The sequence below is a fragment of the Hemiscyllium ocellatum genome, chromosome 23 (genome assembly GCF_020745735.1).
Source record: "Hemiscyllium ocellatum isolate sHemOce1 chromosome 23, sHemOce1.pat.X.cur, whole genome shotgun sequence".
Lineage (NCBI taxonomy): Eukaryota > Metazoa > Chordata > Chondrichthyes > Orectolobiformes > Hemiscylliidae > Hemiscyllium > Hemiscyllium ocellatum.
This window is the reverse complement of record NC_083423.1, coordinates 54,922,917-54,947,626: the sequence shown is the minus strand read 5'-3', so window position 1 is coordinate 54,947,626 and position 24,710 is coordinate 54,922,917. Positions and strand designations below refer to the sequence as shown.

General features: G+C 43.0%; 1 protein-coding gene across 4 annotated transcripts in view; it reads left to right on the top strand.

The window, feature by feature from the left end:
• The window catches only part of eea1 (early endosome antigen 1), a 112,738-nt gene that overhangs the window by 73,008 nt on the left and 15,020 nt on the right, over positions 1-24,710 (top strand). For all 4 annotated transcript variants that reach the window (XM_060843024.1, XM_060843023.1, XM_060843022.1 and 1 more), the window contains 9 exons: positions 3,856-3,969; positions 5,534-5,689; positions 8,639-8,778; positions 10,256-10,574; positions 11,511-11,612; positions 13,781-13,975; positions 14,174-14,356; positions 18,452-18,637; positions 21,166-21,297. In XM_060843024.1, the coding sequence (XP_060699007.1) occupies positions 3,856-3,969; positions 5,534-5,689; positions 8,639-8,778; positions 10,256-10,574; positions 11,511-11,612; positions 13,781-13,975; positions 14,174-14,356; positions 18,452-18,637; positions 21,166-21,297 (1,527 nt within the window). The remainder of the gene's footprint in view (positions 1-3,855; positions 3,970-5,533; positions 5,690-8,638; positions 8,779-10,255; positions 10,575-11,510; positions 11,613-13,780; positions 13,976-14,173; positions 14,357-18,451; positions 18,638-21,165; positions 21,298-24,710) is intronic.

The window sequence follows — 24,710 nt, the reverse complement described above, 5'->3', positions numbered from 1 at the left end:
GTGCTTATTGATTGAATCTGTGGATGAGTACCATGCCTCTAGGAATTCCCTGGCTGTTCTCTGTTTGGCTTGTCCTATAATAGTAGTGTTGTCCCAGTCGAACTCATGTTGCTTGTCATCTGCATGTGGGCTACTAAGGATAGCTGGTTGTGTCGTTTCTTGGCTAGTTGGTGTTCATGGATGCGGATCGTTAGCTGTCTTCCTGTTTATCTATGTAGTGTTTTGTGCAGTCCTTGCATGGGATTTTGTACACTACATTGGTTTTGCTCATGCTGGGTATTGGGTCCTTCGTTCTGGTGAATTGTCTGAGAGTGGCTGTTGGTTTGTGTGCTGTTATGAGTCCTAGTGGTCACAGTAGTCTGGCTGTCAGTTCGGAAATGCTCCTGATATATGGTAGTGTGGCTAGTCCTTTGGGTTGCAGCATGTCCTTGTTCCGTTGTCTTTCCCTGCGGCATCTGTTGATGAAATTGCGCGGGTATCCGTTTTTGGCGAATACATTATATAGGTGTTCTTCTTCCTCTTTTTGCAGTTCTGGTGTACTGTAGTGTTGTGGCCCTTTTGTGTGTTGGGGTGGTTGCTTTCATCGTTCAGGACTTGGTCTGTGTGTGTGGCTTTCCTGTATACCTTTGTGGTGAATTCTCCGTTCGGTGTTTGCTGTACCATCACGTCTAGGAATGGGAGTTGGTTGTCCTTTTCTTCCTCTCTCGTGAATCGGATTCCTGTGAGTGTGGCGTTGATGATTCGGTGTGTGTTCTCTATTTCTGTGTTTTTAATGATTACAAAGGTGTCATCCACATATCTGACCCAGAGTTTGGGTTGAATTTGCGGTAAGACTGTTTGTTCTAACCTTTGCGTTACTGCTTCCGCTATGAGTCCAGAGATGGGTGAGCCCATGGGTGTGCCATTGATTTGTTCGTATATTTGGTTGTTGAATGTGAAGTGTGTTGTGAGGCACAGGTCCATTAGTTTAAGTATCCCGTCTTTGTTGATAGGTTCAACGTCCTGTTGTTTTCTTTATGTCCAGCAGGTTGGCTATTGTTTCTCTGGCTAGGGTTTTGTCGATAGAGGCTCCCAAGCACTGAGGATGTCACCTAGACAGGGAACGAAATGTCTGCAACACAAATTCCCAGCTCGGCGAACAGAACCACAACAACGAGCACCCGAGCTACAAATCTTCTCCCAAACTTTAAAAGGGTTATCTATTTGTATATCGCCGTTCCTTCAGTGTTATTGGGTCAACATCTGGGAATTCCCTTCCTAATGGCATCGTGTGTCTAACGACAACACGCGGACTGCATTGGTTCAAAAAGGCAGCTCATCACCACCCTCTTAAGGGCAACTAATGATGGGCTATAACTGCTGGTCTAACCAGTGATGCCCACATACCATTAGTGAATAAAAACAATAGGAAGGAGCTGTTTCCATTGATAGGTGTTGGTACTTGGTAGATATAGATTTCAGATCTTTGGCAAATGAATTGGGGAAGATGATTTGAGCAGCAGCAAGTTGTGATGGAAAACACATTACCTGAGAGAGTAATGTGTAGGTTCACAAATTACTTTGTAAAGAGTATTGGATAAATACTTGAAAAGGAAAGCTTTTTGTAGGGATCTGAGAAATGAGCAGGAGGGTGGAAATAGTTGAATAGCCCTTTCAAAGTGGTACTATGTGCCAAACAGCCATGTCTGATGGTTGCTCGGACATTTATGGACATGACCTCTAGAGCTTGCCATGTGTCAAAGTCAAAAATTAGTTGTGTTCAATGGGAATGAAGAGAGAGGTATTTAAGGTTTTGATATTGATTGGGAAATAACATCCCACTTGAAGTGTTGAATGACCTAGTAAGGTAGAAACCTGACATGTTTATTAAAAGGGTGGTATTGGTGGCTCAGTGGTTAACACCGCTGTCTTACAGCGCCAGGGACCCAGGTTCATTTCCAACTTCGGGAAACTGTGTGGAGTTTGTACTTTCTCCCTGTGTCTGTATGGGTTTCCTCCCACAGTGCAGGTTAGGTGAATTGCTAAATTGCCCATAGTGTACAGGGATATGCAGGCTAGGTGCATTTAGTTAGGGGAAATGTAGAGTTGTAGGGGAGGGGAATAGGTCTGGGTGGGATACTCTTCGGAGGGTCGGTGTGGACTTGTTAAGCCAAATAGCCTGTTTCCACACTGTAGGGATTCTGTGACCCACCTCACCACCTCAGTAAGCTCAACGTGCAACCATGATCAGTGGATCTTGAGCACTGCTCCTGCACATAACTGGATCCTTGAAGTACTAGTCTATTTCACCTTCCAGAAATGGATGGACTTGAACCACAAGTCCAGTTATATTGCGCAGGCCATGTTGTCGTGAGGTGGAGTTCAGTTTTCATCCTATATCACATGAACATCAGAGTGTGAGATATAGAAATTAACTCTGATCTTCACTTGATTATCTCTTAGCTGTATGTTGAACTTTCAAAGATAGTTTCCGCCGTTGCCCTGAATGTGGAGTTGTTTAAAAAAAGTGCTTGGTTTGAATTCCCATCCAGTGGAGGCATTTTGCTAAATTGAACTTGAGGTTATGCAGCTGAAACAATTTTACAATGCAGATCAAGGAACAGCACGAAGTTGTTCAACCCTTCAGCCAGTTATGTTGACACTGATCTGTCTCTCTGCTCCATTTGCCTGCTTACATACTATTAATTGTTTTTAATGTGAGAATCCATCTATTGTAGTGTTGGATGAGGGACATTCATCCCAAATGTTGTGATCAGGTGAAGTGGACTCGGAGGCAGGTTAATTGGACCAGGATCTGTAAAGGAAATTCTGACCTAATTTGCAAGTTACATATTCTCCTCTTATTTGAATATTTCCATTATAGATTCTTTGCGATAACTCTCACATCGCTTCACCAAGAGCCCCTGTCCAATGAACTGCTGAACAGATAACCAGCTTTTCCCTTGGAGAGCTCTCCTTCTGAATACCAGGAGTTCTGCATTTGTCCTGTGCCGCACACTCTAATTCTGCCCTCTCAGTTAGCCTCTGTTTGTCTTTTTTAGTTCCCCAGTTTTCATTTCAGTAGCCACCTGAGGCGACAGGTGTCAAATGGTCTCACTCACCACCCTGATTTGGAAACATAGCACTGTTATTTCAGTGTTACAGGGTCAGAATCCTGGAATCCCCTCCCTTATATAATTGTGGTGTGTCCCTACAGTAGACGGACAGCAGTTTAACACCAGCTTCTCTATGTCAACAGTCAATTGTCAAAAATGGTCCTGCCAGTAAAGCCCAGGTCAATGAACAAATAAAGAAAATGCGAGACGTTCCAGTTGCATCTTTTTCATTAGCTTTGTTTGGTTTTCAATTTGCTCGAGGATATTTCCAAAACTTCAATCTTTTTACAAAATTGTTCACCAAGTGTGAGGAGGACAGGGGCACTCAACCATTCTCCTCACGTGAGTCTCCTCAAGGGAGGTTTCCAGCCCTTTTGAGCTGGATATCTCTTCGATTTTGAATTGCAGAAATAAACAAAACGTTTCATTCGTATTCAATCTATAATCATTTTATAGTGAAATCTAGAAGCACTTTTATCACACACAGGGAAGTGTAGATCCCTCCACTGAAAAGCTGTGGCTGCTGAACGTTGAGGTATGAAATGACTAGATTTTTGCTGGGCATTTTACAAGGAACTGTGGAACAAAGACTGCTACGTGGAATTGAGGTGCAGAGTGAACTTGATCTAATTTAATGGCAGGGCAGGCGTGAGGTGCCAATTGCCTGCCTCCTGCTCCTATCCTCCAGCCTTAAATGAGCTGTTCGGACCCTTGAGGGGGCTAGCTGTTTGTGTCATTCATATTTTCCTAAATCTTTCAGGTGAAGGGAAAAACTGAGCTGCTGCTGTCTGCGGAAGCATCCAAAACTGCACAAAGAGCTGACCTGGAAAACCATTTAGAAACTGCCAAGCACGCCCTTCAGGATAAAGAGCAGGTACTGGAGTTAGGTGCATCCTTACTTTTATGTCTTCTTTCTAAATTCCTTTGTCTGCAGTACGATGGAAACTGACTATGTAGACATGTCACATTATAATTGTACCCTCCTGCCAGTTATGGTGCCATTGCATAAACAGCAAGAATGTTTAATTACCTTGTGATAAGTTAACGATTTAATTTGTGTCTGAAATTGATATGCCCAAATTTATAATGGAAACACACTTTCAAGAGATTTCTGTGGATTTAAAATGAGCACGTTATTTATGATGAGCATTGACTTGCATTCTTTCTGAAGAGAAGAAAATGTCAGGTGGTGTCAGCACCAGCATGATTCCAGCACAGCAGTTACTATTTGTTTGTAATTTACAGTATGTGGTGTAAAATTAGGGAAAGTCATGTGTGACAACTACACCAGGCGTGCCCCAACACACACTGGCCAGTGAGCTGGGAGTTTTTACAGCTTGTTTCGCCCCCTTTTTTTTTGTTTCTTAAGTGTGTCAATCTGAAGTAGCCAACAAAGCTTTAGTTTCAAACTGGACTCAAATTAGTTTATTATACAATTGTCCCTGAACATTAGACTGTTTTTTTAAAAAAAAGTGATTGTTATTAGCTAAAATTTCAAATCAAAGACTCAAAGATGCTTAAAGTTGAAAGATAGGCCCAGTCTGTCATTGCAACAGGAATGTAACACTTGTTTTGAAGGTTGTTTTTCAGAGCAAAGGGATTGTAAACTTGAAGTTAAAATTGAGCAGTAATGATGGCTTCTGTAGTTGAGTCGATGAAAGTTATTTAACAGCCTGATGTCCATGTGTCAAGTTATGTTGCAAAATACTTCGGAGATGTAGAAGGGTTTTGTTTTAGTTTAACACAAACATCAGTTTCACCTTTTCACTGTCCAGAGGTGTTTTGACACAACTCTGGAGCAGGTGAAACTTGAACCCAGCTCTTCTGGCTCAAAGATCAGACCACTGTATCACAAACATTTCTCTGATTGAGGTTTTGGTCAGTAGGTCTAACATCTGCTTGTGTGCTTTTTAATGTTCCTTTGAAACACCTGAAATATTTTTAGTACGTTAGCAGTGCGATATTCATTGAAGTTTATTGTTAAACCATATTGCCCAATTCTCACGGTTCAAAGTTCAGATCCCACTCCAGTCCTTGAACACAATAATCAAGGCTGCCATGCCAGTGCCATACAGAGGGAGTACAGCACTGTCAAAGGTGCCATCTTTGGGATGACAAGTTCAACTCAATTAGTGATCTAAATGCTCCCAAGACTCCATTTTTAAGGCAAACTGTAGAGTTATTCTGAGAGCCATGGCCAATATTTATCCCTCAGTCACATTGCTGTGTGTGGGAGCTGGCTGTGTGCAAATTGCATGCTGTATTTTCCACAGTATAGCTCCGATAATGCTTCAAAATAACCTCCTTGGCTGTAATGTGCGTTGTTATGGCTGTTGGTCATGAAAGAAGCTAAGGAAATGGAAGTTGGTTTTTCTAAAGTGACTGAACCACATTTTGTTCATTCTCTCTCGTTTTCTCTCTCTTCCCCAACCCTGCAGGAACTGGCCAAAGCTCAGGCTCAACTGGACCAGACAGCAGCAAAACTCAGTGAGAAGTCCGAGTATTGTACTCAGTTGGACAGCTGCCTTAAAGAATACAAAGAGAAGCAACTAGCTTCTGAACATACAATAGAACAACTGGGAACACAGATTAAGGTTTGTAGTAAATATATGAACACAAATTGTATTCTAAAGTTTATAAAAATGATTTATTCTGAGAAACAGGTGCATTAACGTCAGCGTATAATTTGCTTAATTGAGTTGTCAATACCGTGTAAGCATGGTAGCTGAGAAATTGACTTTATTTTCTGAAACTCATGGGATGTTGGTATTGCAGGCCAGCTTTTGTTGCCTGTCCCTAGTTGCCCCTGAGATGGTTGTGGTGAGCTGCTGTGGGTAGACCCACAATGCTGTTAGGGAGGGAATTCCAAGATTTTGACCCAATTATAATGAAAGCATAGCAATATATTTCCAAATCAGGAAGGTGAGTGGCTTGGAAGTGGAACTTGCAGGCATTGGTGTTCTGTCTATCTGATGCCCTTGTCTTTCTAGATGGTAATGGTTGTGGCTTTGAAAGGTGCTGTCTAAGGAGCCTCAGGATGGATAGTACACATTACTGATACTGAGTGTCGGTTGTTGAGCGAGTGGATATTTGTAGATTTGGGACCTTTTAAACAGGATGTTTTGTTCTGGGTAGTGTCCAGCTGCTTGAGCATTGTTGGAGCTGCACTCATCCAGGCAAGTGGAGAGCATTCCCTTCCACTCCTGACTTGGGCTCCTAGGTGATGGACAGGTTTTGGGAAGTCAGGTTAGTTACTTGTTGCAGGATTCCTATCCTCTATTTAATACATCTAAACTGATTGATTTTGAACATCTGTTGAAATTTCCCTTTAGTTTTCCCTGCCTCAAATCTTTGTTTCTCTATGTATAATTAATTTGAGTCATGCTGATTGATGTGGTGTATATTGATTTCAGTAAGGCATTTGATAATGTTCCCCACTGCAGGCTATTGCACAAAATACGGAGGCATGGAATTGAGGGTGATTTAGCGGTTTGGATCAGAAATTGGCTAGCTGAAAGAAGACAGAGGGTGGTGGTTGATGGGAAATGTTCATTCTGGTGTGTCTGTTGTCGGGCCACTGCTGATTGTCATTTTTATAAATGACCTGGATGAGGGCATAGAAGGATGGGTCAGTAAATTTGCGGATAACACTAGGATCGGAGGAGTTGTGGATAGTGCTGAAGGACGTTGCACGTTACAGAGGGACATAGATAAGCTGCAGAGCTGGGCTGAGAGGTGGCAAATGGAGTTTAATGCGGAAAAGTGTGAGGTGATTTTGGAAGGAGCAACAGGAATGCAAAGTATTGGGCTAATGGTAAGTTTCTTGGTAGTGTAGATGAGCAGAGAGATCGCGGTGTCCTTGAAAGTTGCCACCCAGGTTGGTAGGGTTGTTAAGAAGGCATACAGTGTGTTAGCTTTTATTGGTAGAGGGATTGAGTTTGAGCTATGAGGTTATGTTGCAGCTGTACAAAACTCTGCGGCCGCATTTTGGAGTATTGCATACGGTTCTGGTCGCTGCATTATAGGAAGGATGTGGAAGCTTTGGAAAGGGTTCAGAGGAGATTTACCAGAATGTTGACAGGTATGTGGGGGAGGTCTTATGAGGAAAGACTGAGGGACTTGAGGCTGTTTTCATTGGAGAGAAGAATGTTGAGAGGTGACTTAATTGAGGCATATAAGATAATTAGAAGGTTAGATAGGGTGGACAGTGATTTCCTCTGGTGATGGTTACCACGAGGGAACGTAACTTTAAATTGAAGGGTGATGAATATAGGACAGATGTCAGAGGTAGTTTCTATACTCAGTAGTAGGGGCGTGGAATGCACTGCCTGCAACAGTAGTAGAGTCTCCAACTTTAAGGGCATTTAAATGGTCATTGGATCAGCATATGGATGAAAGTGAAATAGTGTAGGTTAGATGGGCTTCAGATTGGTTCTACAGGTCAGCGCAACATTGAGGGCCGAAGGGCCTGTACTGCGCTGTAATGTTGTATGTTATGATCAGTTTCAGGGTAGATACTCTTAAACATCCTGTTCAGGCACTCCTATAGACCAGCTAGGACTTGAATCTTGGCCTTCCAGTAGCACATTACCACTGCACCACAAGAAGGTTATAGAATACCCATCTATCAAGTGGGGAGTATATTCCATCATACTCCTGACCTGGTCTTGTAGATGGTGGACAGACTTTGGGAGTCAGCAGGACAATTACCCACTACAGTATTGCTAGCCTCTGCTTGGCTCTTGTATTCATTTGATCGCCCAATGCAGTGAGATGCTCATGATTAAAACAAAGAACAAAACAGCACGGGAATAGGCTGTATGGCCCTCCAAGCATGTGCCGACACATTATGCCATTTCCTATTTAAACAGCCTTCACTTACAGGATCTGTATCCCTCTATTCCCTTCCTATTTATGTATGCGTCCAGTTGCTTCTTGAATACTGCTGTCGTTACTTGCTACATGTCAGCCCAAAGGTGGTTAATAACCTGCAATCACATCATCCAACAAAAATACTGCGGTAAAGGCAACAAGAAGTCAAAATATATAGAATAATTTAATAATTGATCATTTTTGTAAATTTTTAAACCAAATTTCATTTCAGACCGCAATAAGTTAGTGCTGTAAGTAAAAATGCAACAACCATTTTTAATTAACTGGCATCTCTGGGATCAGGAGTGTGCTGGTTAATCAAATATTCCAATTGATCAAGGGGACCACATAATTAATTTAAAAACACTAGCAGAAATTTAATGCAGGGGGTATACACATTATTGTTGTATTTTATTTACAGCATAAATCACTGAAATAATAATACAAGTCTTAAATAAGACTTATTGACAAAGGGCCTCCTTGCTTGCACCCTCAACTGACTACTTGGGCACTGCGGTAGATCGCGATAATACATTTAAACACTGTGGTATTTGAGGTATATAATTTGTGATGGTTAAAACCAAGTCTGCTGTAGCTAATCTTGGATTGCACGATGAGAGGCTTTACACAGACTGCTGAAAAAGTGTACTAATGAGGGCTGCTTCTTTTAGAAACTGGAATCGGACACTAAAAAGGCCGAGATGGGTGAGAAACAGGCCCGAGATGATCAAAGTCGCCTCCAAAAACAGCACTCTGCTCAAGAGAAGCAAATCAAAGACCTGAACCAACAGCTCAAGGCTGATAAAGAAAGGTAAGGAGTGAAATTACTGCCTGCTTCTGAAGTTGATGGATTAGAAACTTAATGCACAGAAAGAGGCCATTCAGCTCATGTGTGTACCAATGTTCCAAAGACCTATCCACTAGTCCTGCTTGCCTGCTGTTATCCCTATAGACCTACAATTTTTTTTTCTTTTCGTTTGAATGTTTATCGGTGAATCTGTTTCCACGCCTTTCAAACCATGCATTCCCAACGTTATAATTCACTGTGCGTTTTTAAATAATGCCCTGTTATTCCCAAGTCTAGGCCAATATAAATAAAAGAAGCATGGTTCTGGTACTGAAGTAATACTGCAGATGCTGGAGATGTGAAATAATCCACAGTTCTGAAAAACAGTCTTGGTTAATGTAAAATTACCCCCGAAGGAATGGGCAATTCAATACCTGAGGCTGCCCCACCATGATTCTATAAAATCATGGCTAATCTGCCCCTGGCCTCCATGCCTCTTTCCTGCCAGCTGCTAAAAACCTTCAACTCTTTTTGATATTTCAAGAACCTGCCTACCTCCTTTTTAAGTATTCCTAGTGATCTGGTGTCCATAACTCTCTGGAATAGAGAATTCTAGATGCTAGGTGCCATCAGGGAGATGAAATTCCTTTGTTTCTCAGTTTTAAATAAGTATCTGCTCGTTTGAAACCCCCCAACTAGTGGAGACACTATCTCAATGTTTGCCTTATCAAGCTCCTCTGAATCTCATATGTTCCAATGAGATCGTTTATTATTCTAAACACGAATAATTAACAGCCTAACCTGTTAAGCCATGCTTGATAATTCCAGATATCTCAGGAAAAACATCATGAATCTATTTTGAGCTATAGTCAATGCCAGTATCTCGGTTTTTGGGGACCCCAAAACTAGACACAGTACTCCAGGGTTTGTCCTCACCAGCACCTATACAATTGTAACAGGACTTTCGTATTTTTAAACTGGAACCCCCGAGAAGTGAAGGCCAAGTTGCTATTTGCCTCATTCAGTACTTGCTGAAACTGCATGGTATCTTGTTGAGTTTTGTGCAAAAGATCTCTCCACACTGCAGTCTTTTAGAGCCTATGTCCATTTAAATAATTGTCGGCCTTTTTAATCCTTTCTACCAAAGTTACAAATCACACAACACCAGGTTATAGTCCAACAGGTTTATTTAGAGGTACAAGCTTTTGGAGCGCTGCTTCTTCATCAGGGAGCAAGTGGGGCAGGATCATAAGGCAGGGAACTTACAGTAAAAGATGAAAGTATCATACAACTGACGTGATGTATTGAACAAACCTAGATTGTTGTTAAGTCTTTAATTACTTAAGTGATTAAAAACAGCATTTTGTGATTTCAAATAAACCTGTTGGACTATAACCTGGTGTCATGTGACTTCTGACCTTGTCCACCCCAGCTCAACACTGGCACTCCATATCATGTTAAAAAGCAACTCCGTTTAAGCCTAACGTTTCCTTATTTCCAGTGTGTGTAGTATAAGGCAGGAACTGCAGGAGAAATCAGAGGCCCTGGACCAGGCTAGGAAAAAGGTGCTGGAGTTGGACAAAGATCGAGCTGAACTGAGCCAGGGGCTAGAGCAGCTGAAGCAGGAGGTAAAGACTAAGGCAGAGAGTGCGAGCAAACTGCAAGGAGAGCTGACAGCGCTCAGATTGGAGAAAGAGGCTTCATTGAAGGAGCTGAAAGAAACTAAGCAAGGCCTCACTCAGGCCTCAAAGGCTCTTGCGGAAACACGAAATGAGTTGGAAAAGGAGCGGCACTTGATGAAAGCTACCCATGATGAAAAGGTCAGTGTGTACCAGCTGCTATGTAAGCGGGTGTAGCTTGGATATTGAACAAAAATCATTCTTGAGATGTGTGTGTTTCTCTGGCAAGATCAGCATGTGCCTTATTACCATCCCACTGTGTTAATCATTTGAATGCTGCAAACTAGTCTGAATCTGCAAGCATGAACATTTTCACAAGAGGGTAGACCCTTGGGTACCAGTGTCGGGGAGGTGGGGGTAGACCCTTGGGTACCAGTGTCGGGGAGGTGGGGGTAGACCCTCGGGTACCAGTGTCGGGGAGGTGGGGGTAGACCCTCGGGTACCAGTGTCGGGGAGGTGGGGGTAGACCCTCGGGTACCTGTGTCGGGGAGGTGGGGGTAGACCCTCGGGTACCAGTGTCGGGGAGGTGGGGGTAGACCCTCGGGTACCAGTGTCGGGGAGGTGGGGGTAGACCCTCGGGTACCAGTGTCGGGGAGGTGGGGGTAGACCCTCGGGTACCAGTGTCGGGGAGGTGGGGGTAGACCCTCGGGTACCAGTGTCGGGGAGGTGGGGGTAGACCCTCGGGTACCAGTGTCGGGGAGGTGGGGGTAGACCCTCGGGTACCAGTGTCGGGGAGGTGGGGGTAGACCCTCGGGTACCAGTGTCGGGGAGGTGGGGGTAGACCCTCGGGTACCAGTGTCGGGGAGGTGGGGGTAGACCCTCGGGTACCAGTGTCGGGGAGGTGGGAGTAGGCCCTCGGGTACCAGTGTCGGGGAGGTGGGGGTAGACCCTCGGGTACCAGTGTCGGGGAGGTGGGAGTAGGCCCTCGGGTACCAGTGTCGGGGAGGTGGGAGTAGGCCCTCGGGTACCAGTGTCGGGGAGGTGGGGGTAGACCCTCGGGTACCAGTGTCGGGGAGGTGGGGAAAATGTCGGGTTCATTCTTTCAGAAATAACTGATCCCATTTCCTACTTGTTCAGGAAAAATCATACGAGCATGACAAACAGGAGTTGCAGAAAAAGTTTGAGAATGCAACCAATGAAGTGAATGAGCTGAAGAGTTTGGTGCAGAGGAAAGAAGAGGTGAGCCAGATGGGATTGTGTGTATATCGAGGTCATTCCCAAGTAAATGTGCGCAATTCTGTCTGATCTGTAAGACTTTCTTGTCTGTTCACCCTGAGAACAGCAAGACTCATCATTCAGTAACTAACTCCGCAGGCCCTCACCCAATTTTTGTTTGAGAGCAAGCTGTGATTAGAGCAGTTATTTTTTATTTCAGGAGAGGTTCTGCCAACTGGGATTGCTGTAGATTCTGTTTGGATAAACAGGAGGGCAAAATCCCAGACAGTGGAAGTGTGAACTGCCAACTGAAAGTGCCTGAGAAACTTAGCAGGCTTGGTATCTGAGGTTAGACAAAACTGGTTTAATTTGCTGGGCCAGACTGGAATAAGTTAGTTCTGATATTTCAATAACTCATGTTTCTATTTTTAACAAAAGTTTTAATTTTGATGTGAATGTTTTGCATATGTTTTAATGCTGTGTTGTGATCTCACTAAATTTTAGATTATTCTGTTCCTCACTTCATTTTTAAAAAACCTCACTTGGCTTGAGACCTGTTTACAGAACTGTTGGTGACGGTGCAGTCAAATTTGTGGTAAAGTCTCAGATGCACATAGCAGGAACATCATTTTTCAGAGGTGTGAAAGTTGGATGGGAGAAATTTGCAGGGCTTTGAGAAATCAGCCCCTTTTGAGATTGGCTGAGCTGCTCTAGCAGTGTGGGAGATTGACTGCAGTGAGACATATTCCTGAGCTCTCGATCTCTGTAAACCCCAACAAAATATCTCACTCCAGTTCTACACTCCTGCACATCGTCAGTTTTAATTGTTCCACCATTGGAGCTGTGCCTCCTGCTGACAAGGCCCTGATTCCCTCTTTAAACCTCCTCCACTTATTGCTACTCCTTGAAAAACAAATCTGATCACAATCAATCAATGTGACCATAAACTCCGAGGCAAACTGTTTCGCACTCAAATCAGGAGGACTTGTCAATCCAAATGGTCAAGAAAAATTGGGATACTTGTCCTCCGAAAGGTTGTCAATGTTGGAAGTTGATTAAAACTTTCAAAATTGAAATCCATAGATGTTTGTGGCCTAAGGGTATCCAGGGAAAGAGCATAGAACATTTCGGTGCAGTACAGGCCCTTTGGCCCTTGATGTTGCACTGACCTGTGAAACCAATCTGAAGCCCATCTAACCTACACTAATCCATTCTCTTCCTTATGCCTATCCAATGACCATTTAAATGCCCTTAAAGTTGGCGAGTCTACTACTGTATCAGGCAGTGCGTTCCATGCCCCTACTACTCTGAGTAAAGAAACTACCTCTGACATTTGTCCTAAATCTATCACCCCTCAGTTTAAAGCTATGACCCCTTGTGCTAGCCATCACTATCTGAGGAAAAAGACTCTCACTCCACCCTATTAACCCTTTGATTATCTTGTGTCTCAATAAAGTCACCTCTCAACCTTCACTGAAACAAAGACAGCCTCCGTACTTGCTGAAGCTGCATGGTATCTTGTTGAGTTTTGTGCGAAAAGTCCCTCGGCTTTCCTCATAAGACCGATATCATGTGAAGACAGCTAAATAAAGCTGAGGTACAGGTCAACCATGAACTAAGTGAATGGTAAAGGAAGTTGAAGAGGCTAAATTGGCTCCTCTTGTTGTTCCTGTGTGTGCTTGGTCCACTAAGTGTTAAATTTCCTGAACCACTTTGATTTTTGCAGCCCTATTTCAGGGTGTAAATTCATTGCACGCTACCTGCTTAAATCCAGTTATTCCTACTTGCCTGTGTACCTTCAGCTTGTGTTGTTCTAGTGATTGTGATGCTGTGTTCCGGCTCTTTCAGCAGCTTCTGGGCTGTCTGCTGAGAATCAGATGTCTCTCCCACTCTGTAAGTTTGACAAGTTGCCATTCAGTTTTTGATCCCAAGGTGTTAAATGATTTTGAAACATTTGTGGATCTCAAGAACTGTCATTTAAATTGTGCTTTTGATGCAGTAAAAATCCGAAAGCATTGTCATTGTAATGTAACTAGACATTAAATTGATACTAGGACAAAGAAAGGACCTAAGAAACTGTCAACTGAACACTTGGGGTAAGGATGTACAATGTCTATCAAATCGCATGAACTGTGGGGATGGAGGATGTGCCAGATGTGTGATTGAAGCTTTAATGATGATTCTTGTTTCAGACTGAGATGCAGCTAAAAGCCAGCACTGATGGGCTGACTGCCCAAGTGGCCAAACTGCAGGAGGGTTTGAAGGAGAAACAGAAAGGTGAACAGCAACTCCAGACAAAACTGAAAGAATCACAACAATCTCAGGAGCAGCAAAAGAAGGAATATGATGCCCAGCTCAAAGAATTAAAACTGGAACTTTCTCAAAAGGCATGTCATTTTAGGAGCTTCTAGTCTTTAATGTATTTTTCTTTATCCGTCTCGATCTCTCATTTTCCTCATTCTGTCATTTCTGCGCCATTCTCACTCTCTCTACCGATCCTGCCTTCCTCCCTCCCCTATCACAGGTCAGTGTCTTTCTTTCTCACCCCCATCACTGTTTCTGACTATCTTCTATTTTCTCTTCAGGCTGACGCACTGTCCAAGCTACAGCAGCAGGTGGCAGTGCAGAGCGAGCAGCTGGTGATGAAAGAAGCGAAGCTGTCAGAGCTGCAGAAGGATTTTGAAGCCTCTCAGAACAGCTTGGCCAAGCTCCAGTCAGACTTTTATGGGAAAGAGTCTGAACTGTCTTCAACCAGACACGACCTGAAGGTGAACTGATTAATGTCCCCCTGCTTCCCAAGGGGAGGATGTTGGGTTGGTATGCCAGCTCTTGGTTCTGGTTAGGGTACAATTTGGTCTGCTTGTTCCTTCGGTGACCTCCAGCTGTACCACCAACAACTTGATGGGCTGAAGGGCCTCTTTCTGTACTCTGATTCTATGTCGTGACAGGTTATAGCCTGAGAAATTACTAGGACAGAACCACAGCAAAAACTCCAAGTTTTTATCCCAATGATCTGACTGTGTTCCACTGTGTGTAGTTAAGCGTCACAGTTCACATTCTAATTCACAATTGAACCAAGAAGTCCGGGTTAATTCTGTGGTGCAGCACTGTGAGAGCGCTGTTGTGCGTGAGGTGTTGAGGCAATAAAACAAATTCCTGTTTGCTGGCTTGTTGAGTGGAAATTATCAGGGATTCCTCCTTCAAGGGGTGGCATAACTGTTCTTCCCACTGTATCACTGAGACCTTTATCATTTTGCTGCTTGTGGGAGTTTGCTATGCTACATTTCCTGTATTACAACAGTGATGATACTGTAAAGAGTATTTCATTGGCCACAAAATGCTTTGGGATATCTTGAGCCAGTACAAGGCTTTAGAGAAATGCAAGTTATTTTTCTGATGAAACTGGTACAAGACCCGTCTTTCCATCCAGCAAAGAGACCGGTGTTAATTTCAGGCATGTGAACATCTGAAAGTGTAGAAGGCCCTCTGTGATCAGTGTTGAATTTCTATCTGTTGTTGATTCCATGAAATTATTCTTAGTAACCTCTGTAGGAATGGCATTTCTCGTTCTCTCGCTCGCGCGCTCTCTCGTTTGACCCCACAAGCAATATCCATTGTGTTAAAACTCTGTCTGGTTCCTTCATGTCCTTTTAGGAAAGGAAATCTGCCACCCGTACCTGGTATGGCCAGGTCAGGTGCCAGCAATGTAGTTGACTCTCAACTGCCCTCTGGGCAATGACAGATGGGCAATGAATACTGACCCAGCCACTGACGCCCACTTTCCATGAACAAATTTTTTTAAAACCTTCTGTGTGGGATCTCCTAATCCTTCATTTATCACGAGGCACCCATACAATCACTCATATTCTGACTTTGGAGTCCTGACCTGCCTAGGCAACTTTCATTAATAGCTCACCATGGGGTTGGGCTGTTGAAGAAGGGAAGATGAGACCTGTGTTATGTTACACTACAAACTGTTGTAGTCCAGAATGTGCTGTTTCAATGAGTGGCAGTAATTCTGAAAAAGATATTGGACACATACTTGAAGAGGAATGGCCTGTGAGAAAGGTGGAGGGGAGTACAACATGTTGGGTAACTTACACTCAGCAGGAAGAGGCTGAATAGCCTCCTGACTGGTTCTTTAACATGTATTGATTAATTTCTACAGTTTAGACTAAGAGGTGATCTTATTGAAGCATAAAAATTATTTTTTAGGACTCTGTAGGGTAGATGCAGGAAGGATGTCCCCCTGATTGGGGTAGGAGGATGTAGAGCCAGGAGCCAGAGTCTCTGAACAGGGTCTTTTAGGACTGAGGCAAGGGGGAATTTCTTCACTGACGGACTTCTCTACTGCAGTGGGCTTTCAAAGCTCAGTCATTGACATTTTTTCAAGACAGAAATTGATAAATTTCTCAATTAAGAGTATTGGGGATACAGAGTATACAGAAAAATGGTCAACCATTGTCATATTGAATGGTAGAACTGGCTTAATGGGCTGAATGATCCATTCGTCCTGTGACTTATGATCCTATGTGGCAGTAAAACTTGTGTTTAAATAGCCTCGACATCTTTATCATGGAAATAGGGGTTTGTCCATTTCAGCAAGTTAGCAGAGATTTGTTGTCCATCAAAATGGAGAGTAGGTGGATCTTCTTGTTTATAACACTGAGACTATTAAATGCATGCGTATTGTTAGACAAACAGAGACCTTGTTAATATCAAATGGGACTAGATTAACTTGGGATAACTGGTCAGCATGGACAAGTTGGACCAATAGGTCTGTTTCCGTGCTGTAGAACAATAACCAGACTCTATTCAAGAATAGCTTAGATCAGTGAAGGAAGGAAGGGATGTGATGTGATGTAAGAATAGGCCCGGCATATGGGATCAGAGTATTACCCAGGATAGCATAAACTCTAACAGACACTGCTTGGCAGGAATAGCCCGTTTCTGTGTGAAAACTTCAGTCTAATTCAAACTAACAGCCAAAGAAAATGAGAACATTTGAACAGAGTGATAAGTGGGAAATGGTTCAATCTGGGTAATAGTGAGTGGCCAACGCCTCATTTCCCTGTGAGCTTTGCTATTCTGTAAATAGATTGTAAACTTCGTTGTAAGTGACAAGTGTTTGGTTTGCAGAAAGATGAGGTATAAATTTGTTTCAGTCTGTGATTAAAGGATTAAGGGGACTGAGGGAGCAGAACCTTTTTCTGCAGAATGATGATCTGGATGTTATATTAAAAGGATGTTATCCCATCCAAGCTATCAGATGCTTGTCTGAAAGCCAGTACTGGAGGAGCAGACATTTTCTCCAATTTGGAAAGACTAAAGCCTTTGTTTTCTAATGATAGAGACTGATCTCTCTCCCTGGTAACCATCTAAGCTGAACCAGACTGTGTGAAGTCTTGTTGTCAGCTTTGACCCTAGCAACTGCACGGCTGCAGCATTATTAAAATCATCACTTTCCATCTTTAACATCGCCCTACTGTGGCCCTGCTTCAGCTTATCTCCTGCAGAAACCTTCATCCAAGCCTTTGTTACTCCTAGGTGTAACTGCGCCAGTGCACTCCTGGGTGGCATCCCAGCTTCCACTCGGTATAAGATTAAATGCCCCTAAAAAATTGATTGCTAGTGTCTTAACTCAGGCTGAGTGTTGTTCCCCTGTTGGGTTCTCTCTAAGGTGTGCAGCTGTTCCGAGGTGCTAAAGTCACCGATTGCTATGATCAGTGTGCCAATACATTGACTTCCAGTTTCACAAGTCGCTGGGAGGTCTGTGCACTGAAAGAAATAAAAGGAGTGTTGCCTGTCACCCTCTGGCTCACTGACCTCCATTGGCTCAATTGGTTCTTAGTTCAGCAGCATCTGAATTTGAACATTTACCTCCATGTTTCCAATTCCCTTCCCTGCCTAACCCCTCTCTATTCTGTAATTGCTTCCGGCACTAACCCCTCGAGATATCTGCATTAATCTAATTCTGGCCTCTTGCTCATCCCTAGATTAATCACTTACCATTAGTGGCTGTACTTTCAACTTTCTTGAATCTGAGCTTTGGAAATCCCTCTCTAAACCTTTCTCTCGTTTAAGCTGCTTTGACCAATCTTTTAGTCACCTATCCTAATATCTCTGTAAGTAGCTTTGTGTCAAATTTTGTTTGATAATGTTCCTCTCTTAGGGTGGCTTATTATATTAAAGAGGCTGCATCATTTTTTTTATTGGGAGCAGACTGAGTAGTAACTTTTGAAATGGAACTGGATAAATCTTTGCAGGGGGACTATTTCATGGTGAAAGGGAGAGAGTAGGGCAGTGGGAGTAATGGGATAATTCTTTGAGTAATCACTGGCACAATGGACTTATTGGTATCCTTTTGTGCTGTCAGCAGTGTGAGGGGCCGAATGGCTGCCTCTGTTCCTTTTAAGGCAGTCCATGGAAGTTATTTTTGATGCTCGGGTAGAAATGACCAGGTTTGTCTTCCCTATCTCGGGGAGCTAATAGGATTTAAAGTTCAAAGAATAAAAATCTGGAATATGAAAATAGTTTCACTGGTGACCATGAAACCAACATTTTTTCTTGTTGTAAAAACCCACCTATCTCACGTGTGTCTTTCAGAGAGGGAAGTGTGTCATCCTAATCTGGTCTGGCCTGCATGTAACTCCCAGACCTGCAGCAAGGTGCCTGACACTTAACTGCTGTCTGAAATGACCAACAAGCCACTTGGGTCAAGGATGATTAGGAATGACCAGCAAATGTCTTGCCAGTGACACTCACATGCTGTGAAAGAATGATTTTAAAAAAACCCTGGAATCTGCAGCAGCGGGTGGTTTGAGAGAGTTCAGTGAAAAGTTGGTTCATGTCTTCATCCACAGACTAAAGAGGAGAAGTTGTTTCAGGCTGAAGAGGAGCTGGTGACCAGCAGAAATCAAGCAGGTAGCAGTTATCAAATGGTGCAAGAACTGAAAAAAGCCAAGACTTCACTGGAGACAGATCTGGCTAACAGAGAAGCTGTAATAAAGGACAAGGAGAAAGTTCTGCTGCAGACTGAGAAAGAAAAGGTTGGTAAAAGGAATCTTTTATCATGTTGCAACACCAAATGAATAGATTCATCTCCTTTTGACACCCCCATCCCCCATTTCTCATTCCAATGTAGAGATGATTCCTCAATGCCTGAAGTTTGATATTGAGATTAGATTACTTTAGATTAGATTAGATTAGATTACTTACAGTGTGGAAACAGGCCCTTCGGCCCAACAAGTCCACACCGACCCGCCGAAGCGCAACCCACCCATAGTCTACATTTACCCCTTACCTAACACTACGGGCAATTTAGCATGGCCAATTCACCTGGCCCGCACATCTTTGGACTGTGGGAGGAAACCGGAGCACCCGGAGGAAACCCACGCAGACACTGGGAGAACGTGCAAACTCCATACAGTCTGTCGCCTGAGTCGGGAATTGAACCCGGGTCTGAGGCGCTGTGAGACAGCAGTGCTAACCACTGTACCACCGTGCCGCCCACTTTCACAAGAAGGCGTTAAATATTCTATTTAACCGAACAGTAAACTGCATTGCATATTATTTCCCTTCATATCTCAAAGATAGTGTATAGAAAGAGGAGGAAGCCATTCAGTCCCTTGAGTCTGCCCTGCTATTCATTTAGATTATGGCTGTTACTTAGTTTACTCTCCGTTGTTTCAAATCCTAAGCATATCCAAAATAAAACCAGGGTAAATGTAAGCTCCAATTGATCACCCATCACCATAGACTTTGAGGCAAACAATTCTAGATTTCTGTAGGTCATTGTGAGGAGACAGGTAGAAGACAGAGGGTGGTGGTGGAGGGTAGTTTTTCAGACTGGAGGCCTGTGACCAGTGGAGTGCCATAAGGATCGGTGCTGAGTCCTCTACTTTTTGTCATGTACATAAATGATTTGGATGCGAGCATAAGAGGTACAGTTAGTAAGTTGCAGATGGCACCAAAATTGGAGGTGTAGTGGGCAGCGAAGAGGGTTACCTCCGATTACAAAGGATCTTGACCAGGTGGGCCAATGGGCTGAGAAGTGGCAGATGGAGCTTAATTTAGATAAGTGTGAGGTGCTGCATTTTGAGAAAGCAAATCTTAGCAGGACTTGTAAACTTAATGGTAAGGTTCTAGTGAGTGTTGCTAAACAAAGAGACCTTGGAGTGCAGGTTCATAGCTCCTTGAAAGTGGAGTTGCAGGTAGATAGGAATGTGAAGAAGGTGTTTGGTACGCTTTCTTTTATTGGTCAGAGTATTGAGTACAGGAGTTGGGAGGTCATGTTGCGGCTGTACAGGCCATTGGTTAGGCCATTGTTGGAATGTTGCGTGCAATTCTGGTGGTCTTCCTATCAGAAAGATGTTGTGAAACTTTGAAAGGGTTCAGAAAAGATTTACAAGGATGTTGCCAGGGTTGGAGGATCTGAGCTATAGGGAGAGGCTGAACAGGCTGGGGCTGTTTTCCCTGGAGTGTCAGAGGCTGAGGGGTGACCTTATCGAGGTTTACAATATTATGAGGGTCATGGATAGGATAAATAGACCAAGTCTTTTCCCTGGGGTGGGGGAGTCCAGAACTAGACGGCATGGGTTTAGGGTGAGGAAGAAAAGATGTAAAAGAGACCTAAGGGGCAACTTTTTAACTCGGGGAGTGGTGGGTGTGTGGAATAGACTGCCAGAGGAAGTGGTGGAGGCTGGTACAATTACATCATTTTAAAAGGAATATGAATAGGAAGGATTTGGAGGGATAAGGCCGGGTGCTGGCAGATGGGACTAGATTGGGTTTGGATGTCTGGTGGGTGTGGATGAGTTGGACCGAAGGGTGTGTTTCCATGTTGTACGTCTCTATGACTAGTTGAAAAAATTTGATGATTATTAAAGTATGTACGGTAATTAGATGAATAGTAATCAAGATGGAGGACAGAAAGCAATTATAGCTGTAATAGTTGCTTGCTCCTCCTTTTAGGTATTTTCAGTGTTGGAGCTGATTTTCTTGAATTTTTAAAGCAGTTTTATAAGCTGTTAGATTGTTTGGGGACTTTGGGGAAAAAATTGAAAGGGCAGCACTTTTTAAAAGGAGGAACAGATACCACATGTGAGGTGAAAATATTGAGACAACATTTAAAAGGCATCTGGATGGATATAAGAATAGGAAGGGTTTAGAGGGGCATAGGCCAAATGCTGGCAAATGGGAATAGATTAATTTAGGATATCTGGTCGGCATGGGCGAGTTGGACCGAAGGGTCTTTCTGTGAATAGTTACCAATTTGAGGCTAAGATTGTAGTTTAATGTAAAGATTCTTGCCATGCTACTGTCTGGGGATACAACTAATATTTCAGGATCTAATTGACTTATACCATTTTTAATGTTCCACACATTTGTGTATTAAACTTTTATTTGATACTTGCCCAGCGAATGTTTACACTTTCAAGTCAAGTATTTTACAGCTGTTGGAGGTAAAGCGTGAGAGACATAAGCATGTGTTGGAGTTCATTTATTTTTTAATTTCTACAACCCCCCCCCACACCCACCATATTCTTTTAAAATGCTATTTTTCTCCCCACACCAGACTCTGAAAGAAGATGAATTAGCAAAAGAAAAACTCAAGAATGAAGAGCTTGAACGGGCCAAGACGACTCTGCAGAAAGAACTGAGCAAGCTAACTGAGGAGACACGAGTCAGCAATCAGAAATCTGAGAAGGTCAGTTCAGAAAGAGAGAACTGCTTGTATAGCTTTTTAACCTCTAAATCATCAAAGTTATTTTGATGGCTGCTCTTGGTGACTGAGATTACGAGAGAAGGGAATCATGAAATGAGCTAGGTTTGAATTTATTCACTTCACCAATTAAACCAGTGGATGTTGGAATCTCTGAATTGTCTACCCAGGCAATTTCTTTATACTCATTGAGTTATGGGATGTCTGGAGAAGAAGCACCCAAACGTTTCCCTTGAAGGCTTCCTTCTCATTTTGGAATATTTTCACCAAACTGTCCCCCCTCCAGTATTAACATGACACAAGTTATTTCATAGAATCCCTACAGGCTATTTGGCCCAATGAGTTCACATTGACCCTCCAAAGAGTAATCCACCCTACTTTTCTACTTGTAAAGATCCAGTGCAGACAACATTGGGAGTTGTGTGCTTTACTGCTCTGACAGGCAATGCATCATTTCCATACAGTCTGAATACAACGTGTCATTATCCTGCAAATAGCTCACCTACAAGAGAAAATCCTTTAGTGCTTCATGTTACAATGCCGGAGTATAGTACTGAAGAGGAAGGATATGAGTTTGACCTCAATACACAGAAATAGCGCAGATGTGCTGTTTGTTTTTGTTTAAATCACCTTTTTAATCAATCTGTTCAGAGATGTTAGTATGCGTTTCTGGAGCAGGTGAGATTTGAAACTAAGTCTTCCAGCTCAGAGGTAGGAACATTACCACTGGATGACAACAACCCCTCTTTGTCTGGATTAAAATTTAAACAAGACCTGGTAGTTAATGGTCAATCAGTGTTAATGGATGCATTCCCCATTGTAATTCCTCTAACAATCAGTCAACCAATCCCCTTTCATGCAATATAAACATTGGTTTTCTCTTTGAATTGGTATTCTTGCAAAATGTCCTGATGAGTGCAAGATGAAAAGCATTAACAAAATAGTTTTTTTCAGAAATTCCAGAGGTGAGAGTGACTATCCATATTTGCTAAGAGTTCAGCATCAAGGAAACCTGGGAAAACTAGAGTCAGTGGGATTCTAGATGAAAGCACTAATAATTGGAGTCATGCTTGGCACGTAGGAAGATTGTTGGAGGTCAGTCATTTCAGCTCCAGGGCATCTCTGCAGGTATTCCTCAAGGTGATGTTCTAGGCCCAACCATTTTCAACTGCTTCATCAATGACCTTCCCTCCTCCATAAGGCCAGAAGTTGGGGATATTTGCTGATGACTGCACAACGTTCAGCACCTTTTGTGACTCCTTAGGTACAGAAGCAGTCCATATCCAAATGCATCAGACCTGGACAATATCTAGACTTGGGCTGACAAGTGGCAAGTAATATTTGTACCATACAAATACCAGGCAATGGTAGATTCTCCAAAAGAGAATCTTACTAATGCTCTTTGAAACTCAAAGGCATTACCATCGCCATCACAGAATCCCTTACTGTCAGCATCTTGGGCATTACCGTTGACTACAAACTGAACCGGACTAGCCGTTATAAATACTGTCCCTACAGATCGGCCCAGAGGTTAGAAATTCTACAACAAGTAACTCGCCTCCTGTTTCCCAGAGCCTGTCCACCGTCCACTAGGTTCTCCTTACTTGCCTGGATGAGTACAGCTACAACACCACTCGAGAAGCTTGATGGCCATCTAGGAGAAAGCAGCCTTCACAACAAATATTCATTCCCTCCACCACTGATACTCAGCAACAGTGTGCACCATCTACAATATGGACTGTAGAAATTCACCAAAGCTCCTCCAGACAGCACCTTCCAAACCCACAACCAATATCATCTCGAAGGACAAGGGCAGCAGGTACATGGAAGCACCAGTCCCTGCATGCTCTCCTTCAGCCACTCGCTATCCTGCTTTGAAAATATATTGATGCATCTTTGGCATCACCAGGTCAAAATCCTGGGGGAACTTCTTCCCAAATGGCATTGTGGGTATTCCTATACCATATGGGCTGCAGTGATTCAAGAAGGCATGGTGACTCATTGGTTAGCATTGCTGCCTCACAACGCCAGGGATCCAGTTCGATGCCAGCTTCAGGCAACTGTCTGTGTGGAGTTTGCACATTCTCCCTGTGTCTGTGTGGGTTTCCTCCAGGTGCTCTGGTTTCTTCCCACAGTCCGAAGATGTTCAAGTTAGGTGAATTGGCCGTGCTAAATTGTCCTTGGTGTTCAGGGATGTGTAGCCTAGGTGCATTAGTCAGGGGTAAATATAGGGTACGGGAATGGGTTTGGGCGGATTACTCTTCAGCAGGTCAGTGTGAACTTGCTGGGCCAAACGGTCTGTTTCCACACTATAGGGCTTCTATTATTCTAAGGCAGCTCCCCACCACATTGAGATAGATAAATGCTGCCTCAGCAGTGGCACCCATATCCCATGAAGGAATAAAAAAAAGCACGCAAATAGGAAATGTTTGACTCAAAACATTTGGGATAATTTGGTGATGGTTCTGGGGTATTCCCCATATCAGGTAATAAAATCATCATCAGCATTAGATTTAAACAATTGATGTTGTTTTTAAATGGTGTGTTTCCAAATAACCCGTCAAATTTCATGAATTATGGATGTAAGTTTGCTCACTGAGCTGGAAGATTCATTTCCAGACGTTTCGTCACCATACTAGGTAACATCGTCAGTGGCTCCCATCTACCACCTCCTGAGAAAAAGAACTAAGAAATGACAGCACCACAGGAAATGACATCACCAACCCAATGAAACCCAAACATATAAATAGAAAGCAGATTTATCATCAGTGCTTCGCCTGGAGGCCCACTGAAGGTGTTACCGAGTAAGGTGATGGAACATCTGGAAATAAACCTTCCAGCTCAGTGAGCAAACCCACATCCAGAACCTCAACCTGAACTACAAATCTTCTCAAAACCCACTTCATGGATTCTGGCATGTTAGTACAGAGCCAGAATTGGGAAATTTGGCAGTCATTTAATCATATGTTTGGTTTCAAATTCCTAAAATTCACAAATACTATTTGCAAATCTCTATTACACAATTATTTTACTGCATAATCAGGTACAGTGTATCCAGTGGCAAACTGCAACTTTAAATGTTCTCAACCCCCCACGCACACACACAATTATCAAATCATCTTTCCTAATTGGACAACTTTTATATCTCTATCTTCAGTCTAACAATATTAAATAGGAATTTGCTTCTCATATCTGGTCTCAGATTCACCTTCAAAGTGATAGAAATGAATATTAGCTCATGTAAACACAACTCTGCAGATATCATGGACTTCTGAAACCCATGGGCTGCTAGAGTATCTTGGAACTTGATTACAACACAGAACATCAACAGTACGGGCACTTTATTCTGTTAACGCTTCCTGTGTTCATTCTGAATCTGTGTTAAAATCAATCTTCAG